Source organism: Choloepus didactylus, chromosome 7 (assembly GCF_015220235.1).
Source record: "Choloepus didactylus isolate mChoDid1 chromosome 7, mChoDid1.pri, whole genome shotgun sequence".
In the NCBI taxonomy this organism is placed as follows: Eukaryota; Metazoa; Chordata; class Mammalia; order Pilosa; family Megalonychidae; genus Choloepus; species Choloepus didactylus.
The window spans coordinates 127027009-127049332 of record NC_051313.1 but is presented as its reverse complement, the minus strand read 5'-3'; the positions used below and the strand labels follow the sequence as shown (position 1 = coordinate 127049332).

The 22324-nt window shown below is 43.9% G+C and overlaps 1 protein-coding gene across 10 annotated transcripts; it reads left to right on the top strand.

Annotated features, from left to right (window-relative positions):
* Nucleotides 1-1639: 1639 nt before the first annotated feature.
* LOC119539072 (butyrophilin subfamily 1 member A1-like) lies at nucleotides 1640-21597 on the top strand. 10 transcript variants are annotated; one of them, XM_037842222.1, is made up of 7 exons: nucleotides 1640-1813; nucleotides 3771-3988; nucleotides 5900-6067; nucleotides 6404-6424; nucleotides 6520-6546; nucleotides 12584-12610; nucleotides 20558-21597. In XM_037842222.1, exons 2-7 carry the CDS (start codon nucleotides 3832-3834, stop codon nucleotides 21073-21075), a joined length of 918 nt encoding a protein of 305 aa, XP_037698150.1. In that variant the 5' UTR covers nucleotides 1640-1813; nucleotides 3771-3831; the 3' UTR covers nucleotides 21076-21597. The 10 variants fall into 10 exon arrangements, with proteins under 10 accessions (XP_037698150.1, XP_037698148.1, XP_037698142.1 ...); XM_037842220.1 differs by having other exon boundaries at nucleotides 3683-3988; XM_037842214.1 differs by having other exon boundaries at nucleotides 1640-1852; nucleotides 5903-6067.
* The last annotated feature ends 727 nt before the right edge of the window (nucleotides 21598-22324 follow it).

The window sequence follows — 22324 nt, the reverse complement described above, 5'->3', positions numbered from 1 at the left end:
GATGGAGCTTAAGGAGTGCTACCCACAGCAAGAAGTCCCACCCAGAAGCGAGACTGCAACTCTGCCCTCCACTCTCCCCAGAAACTCCTCCTCTTCAGACCCTGACTTTCTGGTCCATTGAAGTCCATTCCTTTCTGGTAATGAGGCGGCCCCTGCCGTGTCCCCAGGTCCCTGCCTCCATCTTCTGTGCACGGAATGAGCCCTTGGACAGGAAGTCTCTGTCTGAATGCAAAGGCAAAACTGCTAATTCCAGTCTCCAAATACCTGGGACCAGGAACACTTTCCCTCTAGGAATCTCCAGATTTGGCACTCAGAGTCAAACAGGAGCAGCCCCGGGTCAGAGGACAGATCACTAAGCTAAAACTCAGGAGACCAACTAGCTATAATCAAGACGTCTTCACAAAACGTGTTTCCTTGTAGTGGTAGCTTCACCGGAAGGGTCATGTAGATAGAGCAAGGGGATGCTTGTGAAGCGTTTGGTGCAGGTCTGATCCAGAGCACTCAGCAAAAAAAATCAGGTATTGCTCTCAGAACTCCTACTCCAATTTGCCCAGTAGTGTGGATATTTATTAAGCTCTAGCTCTTTCTCTAGATTGCAAATCCTTGAAGGGAGCTATCTGAGCTGATATTCTTTATTTGCACCACTACTCTATTTTCACTCCCCACTCTTCTCCAGCCTGCTCTATGCCCCAGGGGTTGACCTCTGAGGACTGTGTCAGTGGCCCTTGCAGTCTCCCTCCTGGTAGGGATCTGCCAAGGGGAGGCAACAGCAGAAGACCCAAGTGGGGAAGGACAGTGACGAGTCAGGGTCTCTATCCCCCAGCTCCCTCCCTACCAGGTAGCAGTGACAGCTCTTCTCCCTTAGCAGCCCCAGCTCCTGTGGGACCCTTCCTATGCTACAAGTCTCAAACACTTTGAAAATTCTGTTCCCTGGCTCCTTTAGGCACACTGGTGATGGTTCCTGCTGTAGCCCCATGTATGTCGCCATCCTTTATTGGTTTCCCTTAAACCTTCCCCAGCCTTTGCAAATGGTCCCTCCATTAACTCTCTTTAGTCAACCGGACTGAGACAGTGCCTTATCTCCCTCATTTGTTTATCTCTTTAAATGTCAACTCCTCTATGAAGCCTTCTTTTTATTTTTCTAGCCAGAAATAATCTTTCCTTTCTATGAATGTTCAAAACACTTTAAAAGGCAGAAGAGGGAATCCAGAACTCCACCACCTCTATCAACTCAGCCCTCGCCCCAGTTGTCCCCCACCTTCCTGCAAATCCCAACAAAATAAAAAGTGTTTAGCAAATGCATTCTGCACTGTGCTCTTTTGGGTTTTGTTTTAATACAAAGTTATTTTTCTCCAGCTTGTCCTTCATTCTCAGGGTGCCCAGCTGCATCACAGGCTCATCCCAGGCACATGAGGTATTGCCAACAGGCCTGCTGAGCTCAAAGGTCTCCCAAGGCCAGGTGGTGTGAGTGCCAGGTGGGTAGTGCTGAGGTGGGGTGGACCAACCCAGGCCTGTCTAGGCTGATCTCAGACTTGGCAGCTTTCCCTGAAATTATCGCTATCTTAAAGTGTAAACACAGGGTTTACTCTGCACAGTCCAGAGTTCATCCCTGCCCCTGTGTGAGTGGAGACGTGGCATCTCGGCCAGACACAAATCTACATGCAGCCCCCAGAGGAACCCTGCCAATGACATTACCCCGCCAGGCCCCTGAGCACTCTGCTTCCTCTGACTGGACTTCAGTTTGAGGTGCAGGAGACAATGGAGAGTCCTGACTGAAGGAAGCCCTGGCCCTGCTCAGGAAGTGAATCATAAGGTGATTCAAAAACTGAGCCAAAGGGAGGAGCAGAGTAATGTGAGTGTCTGGGAATGGGTTGTGGGGAGACTGCCAGGGGACCCAGGGCAAAGGAAATAGAAGGGTGCGAGCATGAGGTCAGAGGGCAACTTGGGGACATGGGCTCTGTCTTACTCTCCCCTTTATTCCCCCACCCAGCCTCTGTGCCTAGCCCAGGGTCTGGCTCATATAAATATGCTGGGTCCCTACTTATAAATCAAACCCAGCTCCTCTTAACTCCCAAAACCAGTATGGAAGGAGGGGCAGGGAAAGAATGCTACAAATTAAAGAATCAGAAATGGTAGGGAGCTTAGAGGTGATCTAGCGAAGTCCAGCCCTTCAGTCTAAGATGAAACTGAAGTCCACCTCGCTGGAGGGACAAGCTCCAGATCACACACTTTGGTCTTAGATCTGAAATGAGACTCTGCGACCTCTAGTGTCTCCCAGGGGATTCCTACAATTTCCCTTTTCCAATGTAGTAGCAGTTTCTAGCAAATCCAGAAAAGATCTTCAGACATATTTTTAAGGTGGGGAGGGGAGGGATAGATGAGGGGAGTCTGGAGACACTGGGGGGAATTTTCAAACTCAAATATGAGAATCTTCTCAAATGATTTTTTGGTACCTCTGTCAATGGAATGAACAAACTCACAGGCTTCGGGTCATAGCTGTGTGCACATCTTTGGAATACAGTGTCAGAGACTTGGGGAGCAGTCACTGTGTGTTTATTGACTTAGGTGCTGGCCACTACATGCAGAAAAATGCTAGGCCTAGTTAATCCATGCTTCTCAACTGACTGATGCTTGCCAGAACTTAGTGACCTGATAGAAACTAGTGCTGTCCATGACGATTTACAGCTGCTTTCACGTTCCATAGAAGTTTCTTCAGCATGTGGGAGGAAAAGGATAAGTCACCACAATGGGATACCGTATAGATAGATTCAATACTTTAGAGCAGGTCATCATTCACAAAAGAAATCGCCTCCCCAACATCGCCAGGGAGCTAGAAAAATCACCAGGGTCCCTCATTTGTAAGTAAAACCAAGACCCTCAGGGACAGGAAGTGACTCCCCCAAGGCTACCCAGCTGCCGGGGTTTGTCCTGGGATCAGGGATTAATCCTTAAAATAATCGTTTGCATTTATGGGTTTTCAGATTTTAAAAGTAACTCCTATTTATTTTTTTAAACTGAAGAAAATGGAGAATAGCACTGGGACAGCCGGATTTAGGCAAATGGGTGACAATCATGGCAGCAGGATTGTCTGCTGTTTCAGGATCTTGCTGAAAGGACTTCTTGGGTATCTCTTATCTCCTGGACAGCTAACCGTTGCCAACTGGTTGCCTGAGTCAGACTGTCCCATGCCCCGTCCACCATCTTCCTATCTCTAACCCGTCTCCTCAGGCATCCGAGGAGGCATCTCGGTTCCCTACTGTTGCCTTGATTGGCTTGTCTAATTCCCAATTACAGCTCCAAGTGGAAAACAGCATTCATTCTACAAATATCAACTGAGAGTCCCCTCTATTTGGAGTTGCCAGGTTTAGCAAATAAAAATACAAGGTATTTTATCTGGCAATTCTATCTGCCTGGGGATTCAGCAGAGGACAAAACAGATATATTTCTGCCCTTGTGGACTTTACACTCTAGAGTGGAGAAACAGATAACAAGCAAAGAAAAGTAAAAGTCGGTTATAACACGACAAGTGCAATGGCCAAAAATAAAGCAGCGGGTAAGAGTGCGTAAGGAACCCGCGCAGGCTACCGAGGGAGAAGTGCGACCCTATCCTGGGTTAGTGCAGTGTCCTGCCTCCACCCAGCCCTGTCTCCACCTCTTCTCTCTCTTACTGATTGTAAACTAGCTCGATTGGCAGTGAGTGAACCCCTGAGGTGACTGATTTCTGGCCAAAGTGTGGAGCGCAGCAGGCTCCCCTGTCCCCTCTCCTCGAGGGCGAGAAAGAAGCCCGCGGAGGGGCAGCGTCTCCAGCTCCAAACACAGCCCTCTCGGGTTATGCACCCGGACAAGGACGGGACGGGTCAGCACCACAGCGTGGAGACCTGTGCCCTAGACGACTCTTCGATGAGGAGCTGCCAAGTGAGAGCCCCTGAATTGCCACCATTTTTACACGGGTGTGACTTCGCTGAAGCCAGGGCTGAACAGGAGGCGGGTGAGGACGCTGTGTAAAGGGCTGGAGGGGTGTATGTGGGCGTCGTTTTCTCTCCATCTTGGGCCCTTTGCAAATGGTCTGGATCATTTCCGGAAATCTCTTCTTGGTCTTTTTTAAGCGCTTATCTTCACAACCTTTCTTGGGAAACAGTCTCTTTATCTGCTTAATATTTTACCTAATATTTGCTGCCTTTGTGTGAATTACTACTGCCTGCTTTGTGCTCAACACTGTACTGGGGGTTGCAGGAGGAAGAAAAGAATTAAGAACTGTCAGGAAAAATTTTGGAAGTCTTTTAAGTGGTCAAAAGGTATCGCTGGATGTCTTTTCAATAGAATACTGGCATTGTCAAGCAGACCTCAAACTGGGGATAACCTATTTTATAGGAGAGTGCCGGTGTTTCTTTTTCTTTTACAATTCTATTGAGAAAGACGCTAACTTATGGAACACTGACTCAAATGATTCCTGACTTTGGCAATGAAAATGATGCTGTCTGATAGAGAATAATAAGTTCTGTAAGTCAAATCCTCATTTGAGCCATGCTTACTGGTTTCCTCATTAATTATTGAGTTAAAATATTTGGTTCCTATTTTATATCTTTACTTTTTTTAAAAAATTATCCTTTATCAAGACATACATGGTTTTCACTCTAAAGCTATTATGAGTATCTGGGGAAGTTGAGACTATCCTATCCGACAGTTAGTGAATAATACAAAAGACTGTACAATATAGGGTTAAATTTTATGGTGGAAGAACACAAATACAGCAAGAGGATGATGACTGACTAAACAAAAAACATGATTTTTTTTTTTTAATTTTTAGGAAAAACTGCCAGAAACTACTTTACTAATAAGAATTTCCACTTTGTTATGAGGGTAACAACAACCAATTGCTGGATTCTTTCTGTGTGCCAAGCACTGCCTTTTGATCCTCACAACAGCAATATTTGACAGGTGTTTGGAGGAAATTTGCTTATCAAATGGATGTTATATTTATGCCCAAAGTGAGATGACACCTTTCTGGCTGTATGGGTAGTTTTTATTTTGTTAACATTTCCTATGCAAATGATATTTCACTGAATTTGCAAAAACCCCTTCGAAAAGAGATTCTATTCACAGGGGATCCTTTTACTGTTAGAAAAAGAAAGGGTATCACCCTCATTTTTTTTCAACACGATCCTATTTATTGGGTGGATAGAGGGGTGGGTGTATAGATGGATGGATGGAAGGATGGATGGAGGGATGGTGGATGGAGGGGGGATGGCTGAAAATGCAAAAGAAATCCATGCAAAAAAGTTCAGTATGGATTTTCAAGTTCTCTCCATATAGTTTTCTTATTTGATCTGGCAGTGTCAATAGGACAGAAAATATTACCAAACTTTCCATTTCATAGAAAAGAAGCCAAGACTGAGAGATACTAGATGCTTGGGTGAAACCGCATGTAACAGTGATGGGACTGGTGCTCAAGGCTTCTGATACCTATCAAGTAGTCCTTTTCCCAACTTAAAATACTTCACTCAGCAATTGCATGTAACTTGAGGACTTCCTGCTTTTAAGGTGATTCTCAGTGGAAGGCTCCTCTTCTCATAATTTGAGGGAAATAGAACAATTTCTACCCATTCCTCAGCACCCCAGTTTCAGTCCTATATTCCAGGGGGTGATTCGTGCCTTCCTGATTTTATGCCGGGTCCCAAAGGGTTGCTTGCTTATTTATTTATTTATTTATTCATTTATCTATTTATTTAGGATAACTCTCAAGGTTTCTTGGTTTTCCAACCACTCTCCCTATGGGAGAGGATGGGGCAAGGCTGGAGTCACTGTCCCAGCAGGACTTTCCAGGGACCTTGGGAAGTCCTTAAAGCATCCTCCATGTGGATTCAGCATCGTGCATTTCGCTGTCTCCTGTTTTTCTCAGCAGGAGTAATGTTCAGCAATTCTGGCTCAGGTGCTCCCTTCCTGAAGGACTTTCCATGGGCAGCCGCTCAAACTTCACTCTTGCTTTTTTGGGGGCTACTCCTGGTTGGTGCTCTTGGCTTCATCTGGAAACTTCACCAGGAGAAAGAGCGAGAATGCCGGATCAAAGGTAAAGTAAATAGAGGACTGAAGCAGTGAGGTACAAAGATTATGGAAAGTGGGATTGGGCAGAGAAGAAGGGAGAGGACAGAGGGGAAGAGGATCAAGGGGGTCTTTTTACTGAGGTTTTTAATGCAGTCCTTCCTCGCTCAATACCTCCAGCCCTACTCAGTTTACTTTGCCCAAGCCAAAACGTTGACTGTACCCAGAGTTCCAAGTTCTGGGGCAGCTCACAGGACTCAGTGTACACACTCTCCAAGGAAGGGATGTTCCAGAAGGCCCTTGGCCAAAGAGACCTGGCTCCTCTACTGTGGAGGATACTGATTAATTTCTTTTCCTTTTGCAGAGAAACTCCAGAGAGAGCTCAGTAAGTTCTGTGCTTCCATTTCCTCCATATATGATTTGATGCCCTCTTACATGCCAGTTATCATTGTCTCATGAGGTTTCTTTGTTCTACGGTAGGCTGGAGAAAAGCCCAGAAACTGGATGGTAAGCACATTGGATATCTAGTTTTCATCTGAGACTTTACCTGCCTCATTTACTAGGTGCTTTTATCTGGATTTTTTCTCCTGAGGCCTTGCTCATTTGTACACAATTTGGAGTCTTAATCCTTTTATCCCAATACCCCCTGGCCAGCACCTTATTGCCCCAGTGGTTCTTCAAATTGTGTCAAAACTGAACTCTACATCCTTTCCTCCAACCTGCTCTCCCTCCTGGATTCCCTTGTTTAGGTAATGGTGCCACTACTCATCCAAGTGGGTGTCTTGCTCTGCTACCCCGCAGTAGGCAAGCCCTTGGCATTGCTTGATCCCAGAGCCCCTACTTAGGCAGGGACCACTTCCCCAATTTTTTCTTTCTCTGTTTTATCTCAGATCTTTGTGGCTCATTTTACTATGACCCTTCTCTTAACAGCAGTCACCCACAACCCACTCTACTTCTTCAGCTTCTGCTGCCATTCCCCCAAGATCTACTGCCACCTTTTCCATTTTAAGACTTTTAGTTTAAATAAATATCAGGAAACAAACAAAAAATCTGAAAAGAGAGCCAACATGGACAGCATATTTTTTTAAAGTTATTACAGTATTGACCGTAGTCTAGAGTTTTAGAGTAAACTTGCTGAAACAAAAATCTGATTATAGTCTTCTAAGTTCCCAAACCTTCTGTAGTTCCCCATTGCCTCCTGCAGTTTTATTAAGATGAGGGATGCTATGGAGATTTGTGAGTTTTAAAATAATTTTTTAAATTAAGAAAACTACTTTTTGCCAATTCTAATCTTAAAAACAACACAATCAAAGCAGATTCTGTATCATCTGGGTGGTATCTTCATAATCAATTATTGCAGAGTGATTCCAATTACCAAGCTAATTGCTATATTTATAATCACATCAGTGACAAATGATCTCTCTAATGATAGATTTTAACTTTTAATGCTGCATTTCTCAAGCTGGCTCCCATTCCCCTCAGGGATTTGAGGATATACTCTAAGATGTATTCTGAAAATCGTATTTGACCTAGCCAAGTCTCTTTGTAAATAAATCTACAGCTTCCTTGGACTTTATCTGCATTAAAGGCACTCAACATCTAGTTCTTCCTATTTCTGCTTCCTCTGAACATTCCCTGACGTGTTCCACCCCACTTGTCTGACCACACCACCTGCTGTGCCCCAAGTACATGATGAAGTTTTATGCTTCTATGTCCATTTCCTCTGCTTGATCAAACACACCTGGTTAACCCCTGTTTATTCCACTCTTTCAGCCGAGACAGGTTCCTTAACCTCTCTGAACCTCTATTTTTCTCACCTTGAAGTTGAGTTGATCATGTCTACAAGTCTGAGCAGATGTTAGGAAATGAGTCACAATGTGAGAGCGTTACAGCTATGATCAGGACTGCTAGCAGTTATCCACACCACCACATCCTTTTCTTACATCTCAGAGAGAAAAGAGAGGTGGAGGTCCCCAACTTCCGGTCCTACCACCTGCACCTGTTCCTCCTTATCTGCTCCCTCTGATTCGATGAAGCAGGTGTCTTTTCTCCTGCCCAAGGCTAATCCTTCCCCCTCATCCTGGACCCCACACTCTCCAACTTCCCTCCGGGCTTTTTAGTTCAGTCCATTCATTCATTCAACGTGGATCCATGGGCACCAACTACATGCCAGTCATGGTTGGAGATGTTGAGGCACATGACATGCCAGTCATGGTTGTAGATGTTGTGGCACAGAACAAAACAGGAAGTCCCGATTCCCAAAGAGCCTACCCTCTCATGGTGGGAGCCAGATGGAAAACAAAATACAGTTGACCCTCATTATTCTTGGATTCCATATTTGCAAATTCACCTATTTATTAAAGTTTATTCATAATCCCCAAATCAATACACACAGCACTTTCATGGTTATTTGTGGACATGCACAAAGTGGCAAAAAATTTGAGTCACTGAAATGCGTGTTCACAGCTAAGGTTGAACAAGGCAATGTTCTGCTTTCTCGTTCAGCCCTTATGTTGTAAGCAAGTGACCTATTCACAGTATATTTAGAACCACGTTGTTGTTTTTGTTGTTGTTGGGGATTTCAGTGTTTAAAATGACTCATAAGCATAGTGCTAAAGTGCGGTGCAGGGTTCCTAAATGCAAGAGGATGTTTTGTGTCTTATGGAGAAAATACATGTGTTAGATAAGCTTTGGTCAAGCATGAGTTATAGGGTTATAGGGTTGTGAGTTCAATGTTAATGAATCAACAATACATATTGAACAAGGTGTCTTTAAATAGAAACACACATAAAACAAGCTTGTGTATTAATTGGCTAATGAAAATGTAACCAGAGGCTTGCAGGAATATAACCCTGTATTTACCCCAGGAGCAATGGCTCAGTATTTGCTAATTCAAAAACATGGCAACTTTATAGAACATAACTACGGTGACTAAAAAGAACCTACTGTATATAGTAACATATATGGCAGGTTACTTGGTGATAAGTACTAAGGAAATAAACAAATTAGGGTAAGAAGATAGGAAGTGCAATTCAAAATAGGGTGGTGATGAAATGGGGAGCATTTCAATTAGAGGGAACAGCAGCACCAGAGCTCAGAAGCAGAACCACGCATAGCTTGTTTGAAGAGTAGCAAATGAATTGGTGTGGCTAAAGCACAGGGAGTAACAAGGAGAAAAGGTGGGGATGATATCAGAGGGGGTTCAGGTCACATATCACCTTGAAGCCATCATGCTGACTTCATCTTTGCCTACTGGAGGGTTTTGAACCAAGGAGGGACTGGATCTGAAGAGTTGCTCCAAATACTGGGCTGAGACTAGTATTTGGGTAGGGCAGCAAGGGTAGAAGCTGGAAGACCAGTTGGGAGCTACTGTAGTGATGCAGGCAAGCAATGAGGGTAGGTTGGACCAGAGTGGAGCAGTGGAGATGGTGAGAAGTGGCCAGATGCTGGATTTGTTTTGAAAGTAGAGTAAAAAGGCTTTACTAATGGACTTCAATGTGTAGTATGGATAAAGGAGTGAAGTTAAGCATGGATCCAAGGTTTTAAGCCTAAGAACCTGGAAAGATGGAGGTGCCATTTATTGAGATGGGGAAACTGGAGGGAAGCAAGTTGTGGGGGACAGGGAGGATGTGGCACAGAATCAGGAGTTCTGTTTTGGATAGATCAAAGTTAAGGAGACTATTGGGGTCCAAGTGGAGATGTAGAGTAGGCATTTGAATAACCAGGTGTGTGGTTCAGGCTGGAGATATAAATTATTCTTTTGGCTCTTCTGTGTCTTCATCTTCATTCCTAACGGTTCTTTTCCCTTACCCTCTGTATTAGTTATCTATTGCTGTGCAACAGTGTAATAGCTTACAGAACACACATTAATTTTCTCACAATCTCTGGGGGTCAGAAGTCTGTCTGGGCACAGCTTAGCTGGGTCCTCTGTTCAAGGTCGCATGAGGCTGCAAACAAGGGTCATCTGACTGTGTTCTCATCTGGAAGGTGCACTGGGGGAAAATCCACCTCCAAGCTCATGCAGGTTGTTGGCAGAATTCGTTTCCTCACAGCTGTAGAATTGAGGAGTTCTTGTTGGCTGTTGGTGGAAGGCTGCCCTCAGTTCGAGAAACCACACTCAACTCCTTGCCATATAGGCCCCCCAATTTGGACACTGTCTTCTTCAAACCCAGCCAGGGAGAGAGATTCCCTGGAGTGAGTCTGCTTGCAAGACACTCTTGTACAACAAACATAACCATGGAAGCACCGTCCCATCACCTTTGACACATTACGTTACATTGGTCAGAAGAAAGTCACAGGTCCGGTCCACACTCGAAAGGATGAGATTACAAAAGGGTATGAACACTAAAAGGAGTAATCTTGGGGCAGCGGGGGGCACCCTAGAATCTGTCCTCCCTACTCGATAAACAAGCTCAAGGTTCTCCTTCATAACCAGGCCCACCCCCCTTTCCTGAGCAATATGCCCCGCTCTCTTCTCTCCAGGTGTCTACATCCATATGAGCAAAGTCTCAGGAAAGAGAACCCACATGTGACCTCCACTGTCTTGCCTGCCATGACATCAGCCACCGCCTTTACCACACCAAAAAAATTGTCCCTGTCAGTCATGAATAGCTGCCTCGTCCCTTCTCTGTCCTTTCTTCATGGACCTCCCTGGGTAGGTCTTCCTCCCAAATTTGACATCTCCCTCGTCAATTTCCAGGGCCCTCTCTTGGTTCTTTTCCTGGAAGCTCCCTCTAAGACTTCTGGCTTTGCTTGTTCCTTAACAGTTTGTGTTTCTCAGGCTTCAGTCCTGGGCTCCCTTCTCACCCCACCTGCTCTCTCTTCAGAGTCCAGTGTACTTTCAGGGCTCTCAGCTGTAAACTGCTCCCATCCCTGGATTTCTGTCCCCAGACCAGTCCACTCCCTAGACTCCCTGAAATGTCCACTGGATGCCTCCCTTTAGAGGCCTCAGAAGCATCTCACAGTCAGTGTATCCAAAACTAAACTCCTGCAGACCCTGCCCTCCCTCTCTCTCTGAGTGAATTAACCACCTAACAGTCATTTTCAACTCCTCTCGCTCTCTCTTATCCACCACGTCCTGCTGTTTGCACTTCCTTTAAAGTAGGGCCTCTTAGTGGTTGTAATACAGACTCGTGGTTGTAATGCAGACTCTGAAACAAGACTGCCTGGGATCAAGTTCCAGATTGGCTAGAGTAACCTTGGATGAGTTCTTTATCCTCCCCAGAATTCAGTTTCCTCATCGACCAAATGGGGAAAATAAGAATATCTACCTCCTGGTTTGTTGTGGGTGCTGTATTAATATAGGTAAAGCACTAAGAACAATGTCAACCACATAGTAGGTTCTATTTAGTATTAGCTATTTTTTGTGGTAGTATTCGAGCCCAATTTTCTCTTCCCATTCCCAAGGCCAAGGCCTAACTTCAAGCCCTCATCATTTCTTGCCTGGAATGTCACAGTAGTTTTCCATTTAGTCTCCCTACCTCCCACCATCTGTCTCTGCAGTAAGCACTGCCACATTGTGCACCTTCAGGAGGTATCATTCCATAGAATATTCCATAGATGCCTCCAATCTTCCCCCCACACCTCCTGTCCCATTGCTATTTCCAATGTGCCCATATTCGCATGCCAAACTTTTCAGAGGTTTTCCCTTCACCTTTGGTTAAAACCCCCAACTCTACAACTGGCATATTCATTGAGGGTTACTATGTGTGGATGCTGGCTAAGTTCCCCCAAATAACTTATGGAGCAGGTGCTAGTCTCATTCCCACCTTACAGATGAAGAGACAGGGACATTGAGTAGTTAGGTAGCCTGCTCTCGGTTCCATGGCTAGTGAATCATGGATAACAGCATATGGAGGAAGAGAGGAGAGTGGTGAACCAGTGAACCATAAGCCATAGTGCCTGGAACATACTAGGAGCTCCACAGATAAAGCCATGAAGAAAATTTGCATTCCTCAGAGTTCCTAATGTTAGCAAGAGATGACTAACAACCAAGAGAAATGGATGCTCCCTTCTGAGGCTAACTAAACAAAAGAGATAGGTTTCCAAGCATTGATTGCATGCAGGGCACTGCACTAGGTCTTGGAAAAGACACAGGAGAAGACAGACTAGAGTGCCTGGCCTTGGGAGTGAGCTGACCGTTGTCACAGAAAAGGGAAAGGTGAACACTGACTAGTTCTGTCCTGTTTCTAGGGCAATGTCCCGTGTGCTAGCACCCTTCACATGTGTTTGCATATGCAGGTATCTTCAGCTACTGAGGGACAGAAGACACCAAATTTGGAGAATGGGAACAGATGGGTAAAGAGCTCCCAGTGGAGTACCAAGCTGTGCTTAGCAATCAAGAAGGGGAAACAGAAGATCCCATTTCCTCTGCCTCCCTCTTCTGGGCACTATCCTTGTGAGAAGAGTGAGGGGTACCACCCAACAAGAGTGAAGGGTACCATCCAACAAGGGCTAGAAAGGAAAAGCATCCAAGACACAGAAAGGGTCAAGAAAAGTGTGACTGCAACCCAGGAGCACTCACCTCTATTTTTTTCTATTACAGATTGGAGAAAAGCCCAGTCCTATGCTGGTGAGTGACCCTCTGATTCCTATGTCTCGGGTCCAAGCCACCCTGAGGAAGGATCTTAGTGGTCTTTCCTTTTTCTGTTCCTAGCAGTGGCCTGGCAGGACAGCCCAGGGAAGATCTTCGAAGCATTGAGAGCAGGTGCTGCCCCAGTTTGGCACCTAAGTCTTTTCCCTTTCCAGAGATTGAGACCTTCTTTCTCTTCCTTCTTAAAGTCCTTCTTATCCATTTTCTCTCTTGGGTTTTTTCTACTCCTGAATATTTTCTGTGTTAAGCTTAAGAGCACAATTCAAAAGCATCCATTCAATGGGTTATGAGCATCTTAGAGAAGATTTGCAGATTCTGACCACCTAAGTTCCTCTAGCCTCAGAGCAGAAATATCACTTCCTAATTGGGTCCCTCATGGAAGACTATAGAATGGAGAGATCAATAAAATCTTGCACATTGACTTTTAAAATAGCTACCATTTACTGGGCAGCTACTACCATGCCTCAGACACGTCATGAGTACTCTACATGTCATCTCCTGTGTAATGATCCTTGCAGCTGCCCTCGTAGGAAGGTGCTATTATTATACCCATTTACAATGGACAAAAGTTATCCACAAAGAGGGTAAAGCTTTGCTCCAAATCACACATCCAAGACTTGGTGACACTGGGATATAAGCACAGGGAGACTGGTCCCAGAGCCTACGCTCTTAACCAGTAAGCTATGCTTCCTTCCTTGATCATACGGTTTGGAACAGAACCATTCCAATCCTTTATTCTTCTAATCAGCATAAGAATACCCCAAAATTTCAAGTAACTAGCTAAAGTAACACAGCTGATTAATTCTTGCTCAAGGGATGCTGATTCTTCCTTGTCTATCCTTAAATGTGGGTGTTCCCAGGGGTTCTTTGGTCCACTTCTCACTCTATACGTGCTCCTTGGGCAACCTATATGCAGAGCATGCTCACATTCCTATCTCAAGATTTCTTCACCAAGCTCCAGGTCTCCCTATCTCTAAATGTGCCTTCCTGGGCTGCCCCACAGAGAACTCAGACCAAACTAAATTTAATATGCTCCCCACCCCTCCAATATACTCTTTTTTCTCTGGTACTTTTCTTAACAGCACCATTACCTTTGCAACTGCCTGTTACAGTTTGCTTTAGCTGCCAAATTGCAAAATACCAGAAATGGATTAGCTTTTAAAAAGGGGATTTATAAGATTATAATTTTACAGTTCTAAGGCCATAAGTGTCCAAACTGAGGCATCAACAAGAGGAATAAAGGCAGATGGCATCTGGGTTCCTCTGTCATGTGGGAAGGCACATGGCAAGAGTCTGCGGGGCATCTCCTGGGGTTAGCTTTTGGTTTCCATGGCTTTCTCCAAAATGTCTCTGGGCTTCTGTCTTAGCTTCTCTCTCTCTCACCTCCTGTGTGTCCTTATTTGTTTCTCCCAGGGCATTTCTCTCTAAGCATCTGGGGAGTCTCTCTTGGCTTCTCTAGGGCAAACTCTGGATTTCATCACTTAGCTTCTCTTCTGGTTCTGGTTTCAATGGCTGTCTCCAAAATGTCTCTGGGCATTTTCTCTCTAAGGATCTCTGAGGTCTCTTCAAAAGGTCTCTGCCTTTTATCCTCTCATAGACGACACCAGTAAACCAATTAAGACCCATCTTGAATGGGTGGGGTCACAGTTCCATGGAAATAAACTATTCAGAAGGTCCCACCCACAATAGGTCTTTCCCTACAAGATTGGATTTAAAGAACATGGCATTTCTGAGGTATATAATAGATTCAAACCAGCATACTGCCCAAGTATGAACTTAATTCATCCAGGACTCCTCCTTCTTATTCATTCCACTTCTAATCAGCTAGCAAATTCTGACAGGACTTCCTTCTAAATGGCCTTCAAATCCATCTTCCATGTTCCCTGCCATTGCCCTGATTGGATAACCCTCTGCGATTGAATACTTCTCTTTTGTTATTGCCTATATTATGCAATACATAGGTACTAAGTGCCTTTCATATGCTAGGCTATGAAAAAAACTAACTGGGTGCAGGAATAAAGAATGAATGGGGAAGACTTACTATGGGAAGGAGATCAGGGAAGGTGACAATTAAGTCACAAAACAATGGATGGGAAGGAATTAGCATGTAAAGATGCAGGGTGTCCCTGTTCCAGACAGGGTAGAGGGCAGACACAAAGGTCCCCAAATAGGAAAGATCCAGAGTGTTTGAGGAGCTGAAAGGAGGCCCAATGGGGGCTGGAGGGGACAGTGTGAGTGGGGCTGAAAATGATAGAAGTGGTTTGAAAGAAAAGCTGTAGCCCCATTATGGAAGGTCTTCCAGGTCTTTGGATTTATTCTGAATGTGACAGGAAACCACTGGGGACTATTGATCTGGGGAGTGACATTATCTGATTCATGATTTTTTTTTTAATTTAATTTTTTTGAGATTGTTCACATACCACACAATTATCCAAAGATCCAAAGCATACAATCAGTTGTCCCCAGTACCATCATACAGCTGTGCCTCTATCACTACAATTAATTTTTTTTCAATTTTTAGAGCATTTTCATTACTCCGAAAAAGAAATAAAGACAAAAAAAAAGAAAACTCAACTCCTCCCATATCCCTAACCATCCCTCTTCCATTATTGACTCATAGTATTGGTATAGTACATTTGTTACTGTTGATGAAAGAATGTTAAAATACTACTAACTGTAGTATATAGTTCGCAATATGTATATATTTTTTCCCTATATACCCCTCTATTATAAACTTCTGGTTATAGTGTCATACATTTGTTCTAGTTCATGAAAGAGATTTCTAATATTTGTACAGTTAATCATGGACATTGTCCACCACAAGGTTCAGTGTTTTATACATTCCCACCTTTTAACCTCCAACTTTCCTTCTGGTGATATACATGACCCTAAGCTTCCCTTTCCCATCACATTCACACACCATTCAGCACTGTTAGATATTCTCACAATAATGTGCCACCATCACCTCTGTCCATTTCCAAATGCTTAAGATCAAAATAAGCAACTGCTCCCTATTCTTTAGCCTTGTTCTGTATCCTGGTAACTTGTATTTCATGTCTATGAGTTTATATATTATAATTAGTTCTTATCAGTGAGACCATGCAATATTTGTCCTTATGTGTCTGTCTTATTTCACTCATTGTAGTGCCCTCAGGGTTTCTTCATCAACCCATTTTTTAAAAGACAGTTTTGTTCACACACCATACATTCCATCCTAAGTAAACAATCAATGATTCCCTGTACAGGCACATATTTATGTATTCACCACCATCACCACTATCTATATAAGGACATCTCTATTTCTTCCACAAAGAAGGAGGAAGAGTCAAAGAAAGTAGAGGCACAAAAGAAAAAGAAAAAGAAAGAAAAAAAAAACATGACAGCTAAAAAAAACAGCTAAAGGAAAGATAGAATTAAACTAAAGTAGAATAAAAGAGTCAGACAGCATCACCAATGTGAACAGTCCCATATCCCTCCCTTATGTCCCTCTCTTACATGCATTTAGTTTTGGTATACTGCCTTTGTTACATTAAAGGAAGCATAATACAATGTTTCTTTTAACTATAGTCTCTAGTTTGCATTAATTGTATTTTTCCCCCAATACCACCTTGCAAGGTTGACGTTCATTTGTTCTCCCTCTTGTAAAAACATATTTGTATATTTTATCACAATTGTTGAGCACTTTAGGATTCGGTGAGTTATATAGTCCCAGTCTTTGTCTTTCCTCTCTCCTTCTGTTGTTCCACTTGCTCCTAACCTTTGTCTTTCAACCATACTCACAGTCATCTTTGTTCAGTGTACGTACATTGCTGTGCTACCATCATCCAAAATTGTGTTCCAAACCTCGCACTCCTGTCCGTAGTATTTCCAGTAGTGCAGGTATCTTGTTCACAAACTCTCTCATTGTCTGTCTGTCAGAGAATATTTTAAATTATTCCTCATATTTGAAGGACAGTTTTACTGGATATAGTATTCTTGGTTGGTGGTTTTTCTCTTTCAGGACCTTAAATGTATCACACCACTTCCTTCTTGCCTCCATGGTTCTCTACTGAGAAATCCACACATAGTCTTATCGAGCTTCCTTTGTATATGATGGGTTGCTTTTCTCTTGCTGCTTTCAGGATTCTCTCTTTGTCTTTGATATTTTATAAGCTGATTATTAAGTGTCTTAGCATAGGTCTATTCAGACCTATTCTGTTTAGGGTATGCTGCACTTCTTGGATCTGTAATTTTATGTCTTTCATAAGAGGTGGGAAATTTTCATTGATTATTTCCTCTTTCATTGCTTCTGCCCCTATTCCCTTCTCTTCTCCTCGGACACCTGTGACACGTACGTTCATGCACTTCATGTTGTCATTTGAATCCCTGAGACGGTGCTCATATTTTTCCATTCTTTTCCCTATCTGTTCTTTTGTGTGTAGGATTTCAGGTGTCTTGTTCTCCAGTTCCTGAGTGTTTTCTTCTGCCTCTTGAGATCTGCTGTTGTATGTCTCCATTGTGTCTTTCATCTCTTGTGTTGTGCCTTTCATTTCCATAGATTCTGCCAGTCATTTTTCAAACTTTCGATTTCTACCTTATGTTTGCCCAGTGTTTTCTTTATAGCCTTCATCTCCTTTGCCATATCTTCCCTGAACTCATTGATTTGGTTTTTTATTTTATTTAGCATATTTCTTTAAAAGTTTTTAATAGATTGTTTCATTAAAGTGAAACAATATCTCAACTGCATCTTGATTAAGGTGTAAGTTTGTTCCTTTGACTGGGCCATATCTTTGTTTTTCCCAGTGTAGATTGTAATATTCCATTGTCTAGGCATCTGGTTTCCTTGGTTATCCCAATCAGATTTTCTCAGAGAACAGGTTCAGATCCCAGAATGAGGTTATATTCAGTTTCAAGTCTCCCTGCAGGTGTGTCTTAGATGTTGACAGTCTTTCCTGTGAGGTCTCTAGCCACTGTGCTTTTCCTAACCTGCCCAGCAGGTGGCGCCTGTCAGTCTGTAGCTCCCAACTGGTGTAAGGAGGTGTGGCCACTTTAGTTTCTGTTTTGGCTTCTTTCCCCCAGGCTCTGGGGTCTGGTTCTGAAGGGAAGTTGGGTAGTAGAGCTGGGCCCTGCCTTATTCCTCTTAGGGAAGATACACCCCCTAGGGAATTATCTGAATTTGAATAGCTCATTTGTCTCCCTGACTCTGCTATCGCCACCCCTGTCTGGATCAGAGTGCTGCAAACTGAAAATGGCTGAGGTTTTCTCCACTGAGCCACTCAGGTTGAGAGAGGGAAAAAGGGACAGAAAGCCCCCTTTCAGAGCCAGTCCACACCCAAAGGTTACACCTGGTCTTCTGGGCTCCCCCTCCTGGGACAGAGGAGTCTTCTGACTCTTTAAGGTCAGTCATCACTAAAAGTCTCTGTCTGCTTGTTAAGAGGTTTGTAGCTTATATTCAGAAGTCTGCATTTGTTAATTAAAACTCCAGTTGGAGCTGGGCTGAGCTATATTTGCTTGCTCAGAGAGTGCTGCTTTCTACCACAGTGAGGTTTTGCAGCTCACCCTGCCATAGGGGAAGGGGGTCTTGGCGCGGTTCTGCAGTTTTTACTTACAGATTTTATGCTGTGATCTCAGGCATTCTTCCCAATCCAGGTTGTATATGATGTGTGGACAGTCACGATTGTCCCCCAGCATTTATTCCAGATTATTTACTAGTTGTTCCTGGTTGTTTATTAGTTGCTCCAGGGGACTAACTAAATTCCACTCCTCTCTATGCCACCATCTTGCCCCCTCCTGATTCATGTTTTTAAAAGATGACTTTGGCTGCTGCTGTATTGAGAACAGACTGTAGGGAAGCAAGAGGGGAAGCAAGGAAGCCACTCAGGATGCTATAGCAGAAGTGCAGGCAACATATCACAGCTGCTTTGATGGAGACAGTGAAGAGTGGTTGCTGGATTTGGTGTGTATTTTGAAGGAAGACTTGAAAAGGACATGCCAATAGGTCTTTTTGAAAGGCCTTGTCTGGGTCTTTGGCCCAAGTACATAGAGGAATGATAGAGAATTTCCAGGAGAATGTTAAGAATTCTGTTTTGGACTGATGACAAGTAGGCAATTGAATATATGTATCTGGGGTGCCTGGAAGATGCTGAAGCTAGAGCCTTGGGAGTTATGTGTGCACATGTGGCATTTTAAATCATGGGACTGAAAGAGTTTCCTTAGGGAAAGTGTGCAGGTAGAAAAGAGCATTAGGTTTGAGTTACTGAGATCTAGATACCTTCTAACATGTAGAAGTTGGGAAAAGCGTTTCCAGCAAAGGAGTTTATAAAAAGTGACCATTAGAACAAGAAGAAAACCAAGAGAGTGTGGTATCCCAGAAACCAAGGGGAAAAAAATGTATAAAGAAGCGGGAAATATTCAATCATGTCAATGGTGGCTGAAAGCTTGATTAAGGTGGGAACTGACAATTGACCATTAGATTTGGCAAATGAAGCTGGATGTTGAACGTTGATGAAAAGCAAAAAAATAAAGGGTCAGAGAATCAGAGACACAGTAAAAAGTTAGACCGAGTTTACTGCCTGGAGAGGCAGGGAAGCCCAGATCCAGCATGGAGGGGCTCAGTTCCAAGGTATGGGCCTGCAGCTAAACTGCCAAGAAGACAGCCAGCTTGAGCTTTGGTAATTGAAACATATATAAGTACAAGAAGGCTATTAAAGAGGAAAGCAATCGATTATAAAAGGTTCTTTGAATCAAGTCAATGAGATGGAGAATGAAAAATCAATTTGAGGGCTTTTGGAAGGAAGAACTGACAAGATTTTGTAGACTTCCTCTTCGAATTGATGTGACTTGCTGCTTTCTTTGTCTTCTACACTATGCTGAGATCCTTGAGGGCTTCTCGGGAGCAGGGACTGAATTTACCCCTCCATCAATCCTCAGTGTCTAGCCCCTAAAATAACTGTGCCATTATTTTCACAGAAACAGCCTGTAAGGGTATGCATTTGCTCACCAATGTAGGCTAACTGTTATAACAAACAACCCTGAAATCTCATTAAGGAAAAATAATAAAAGTTTATTTCTTTGTCTCTTCAGAGTTCAAGGCAGATCATTTGGGGAGGTGACAGCTCTGATCCACATAGTTCTCCTAGGGCAGCAAATGGGGCTAAAAATGGTGGCAATATTGTGCAAGAGGTTTCTCATGGGCCAGGCCTGGAAATGGTTAACTCATCTCCTGAGTACCTGATGGAGGCTAGGAAATGTCATCTAGCTGTGATCCCAGGAGGAAAAGGAACCAGCACTTGAAGAACACATAGAAATTTCTGCTACATAAGTGTTTTGAGCTTTGAGACTCTGGGAAAGTCTGTAAAAGATGGGCACTGATTACATCAGGCAGGAATCCCACACAGTCTGCTGGAAAGCCCTAGCTTCCTGCCTTCTGCCTGATCCCCTGCTGCTTCTGGTGTGTGGCACATAACCAAAGACTACCCACAGGAACTTCCTCAGTTCTTCAAGCTACATGCATTTATTAAGCACCAATTATGAGCCAGGGACTGCCTATGCTAGGCAGTTAGAGTACAAAGATGAACGAACACAGGCCTCACCTTCTAGGGTCCTAGTTCAGTATAGAAGAGAGGTATGAAACAAATAATAACAATAATGCAGTGACATGAGAATGGTTTGTACAAAACTCTGTGTCAGATGAGAGGATGGAGGGAACAGTTCGTGATTAGCCGCCTATGCTCCCAGGGACTCTGGATTTCAGGAAATAAACAGACATCTCCTCCTTGTTAAAGTGAGCTCCCCCTGTGGCTTTTTGAAGAGATAAGTTTCACTGTAGTTGTTTTAAGATGGAAGGAGGGGGATTTTGGGGTTAGGGTCAGCTGCTTTTTCCTTTTTTCCCTGTCATCAATGGCCCTAAGATGCTAGAGTTGACCCAGCCCTCTCTTCTTTCCACAGCTAATGTGACTCTGGATCCGGATACTGCCTACTTTGAACTCGTTCTGTCTGAAGATCACCGAAGTGTGAGGCGAAAGAACATGCAGCAGGATCTTCCCGAAAAACCTGGGAGGTTTATCCTTGACCCGTGCGTGCTGGGCCACCAGGCCTTCTCTTCAGGGAGACATTACTGGGAAATAGAAGTGGGGGACAGGACTTACTGGGAGCTTGGGGTTTGTGAAGAAAATGTGGAAAGGACTTGGGGAATCACAGAGTCACCCCAAAAGGGATTCTGGGCTGTGGAACTGTATGCTAATAAGTATCAGGCCCTCATGTCCCCTCGCACCCTCCTTCCCCTGAGCAAACCCCCTAGCAGGGTGGGTATCTTCTTGGACTATGAGGGTGGGGAAGTCTCCTTCTACAGTGTGACTGACAAGTCCCACATCTACACTTTCCCACGGGCCTCCTTCTCAGGGCCCCTCAGGCCTTTCTTCTGCCTCTGGTTCTATCACCCAACCCCTCTGACCATCTGCCACTGAGGCCGTCTGTGGCTGGGCTTCCTCTCAGTTCAGCCTCCAGGGGAGAACTTGGCACTGAGGATGGGGAGCTGCCTCTGGGGACCCCTCCCCTAGACACCCCTAACCTAGCTCACTGTGGAGGCCGAGCCCCTCTCACCATCTGCTCTCAGAGCAGCAGACGTTTCTTTCCCAGCCTTCCCCAGGTCTCCACACAGACTGGGGAGAGTTCATGGTGCTCCAGGGCTAAGCAGTGCACAGCCTAGAAAGGACAGATGCGAACTTCAGTGTTCCTCAGAAGAGTATGTTGCTGTCCCAGCTAGAAACTGGGAGAAGGGAAAAAAAAAGGACTCTGAAGAGAAAGCAGAGACAGGAAATACAAATGGAAAAACTAGAGGGACAGGGAGTGGCCTCTGATGTTTATCTCCTTTTTTTTAAATTCAATTTTATTGAGATATATTCACATACCATACAGGTCATACACAGTGTACAATCAATTGTTCAAAATACAATTATATAGTTGTGCATTTATCACCACAATCAATTTTTTGGCCATTTTCATTACCACACACAAAAAAGAATAAGAATAAAAATTAAAGTAGAAAAGAACACCCAAAACATCCCATACCCCCCAATACCTCCCTATCATTGACTTAATTTTTTTCCTATTTTTCTACTCATCTATCCATACACTGGAGAAAGGGAATGGGAGCCACGAGGTTTTCGCAATCACACTGTCACATCATGTAAGCTATATAGTTATACAGTCATCTTCAAGAATCAAGGCTACTGGGTTGCATTTCCACAGTTTCAGGTATTTTACTTCTAGCTATTTTAATACACTAAAAACTAAAAAGGGATATCTAAATAATGCAGAAGAATAACCTCCAGAATTGACTTACATCTCTCTGAAGAGAAGAAAGGTGGACGCCCACTAACAGGGCCTGTCTTTAATGTTCTGCATGATAAGAACAACAGCAGGAAGCTCTGGCTGGATGGGGCGTTGCCATTTGCAGTCTTTCCATACAAGGATTTTATTTTATTTTGACCACATACAACCCAGGAAGATACTCTATAAGCACCCAGAGAAGAGTCATTTCTCCAGAGTAGCCCCCAGTTGTTGCACTTGGCTCTCCATCTAATGCTTTCACATCTAATGCCACGTTTTGTCACCTCTACGAATCCGACAGATCCTTTATCAAGCAATTTCAATGACCACTGCATTGTTTTCAGCCTTGGTGCCTGAAGCATTTCAGAATTGTGCTCTTCTACT

What these genes read in the sequence shown, in the direction of transcription:
- LOC119539072 (XM_037842213.1), top strand. An exon ending in GCGAGAATGCCGGATCAAAG is followed by an intron (nt 6,068 to 6,403) that starts GTAAAGTAAATA and finishes TTCCTTTTGCAG; the next exon opens with AGAAACTCCAGAGAGAGCTC. An exon ending in AAAAGCCCAGAAACTGGATG is followed by an intron (nt 6,547 to 12,583) that starts GTAAGCACATTG and finishes TTTCTATTACAG; the next exon opens with ATTGGAGAAAAGCCCAGTCC.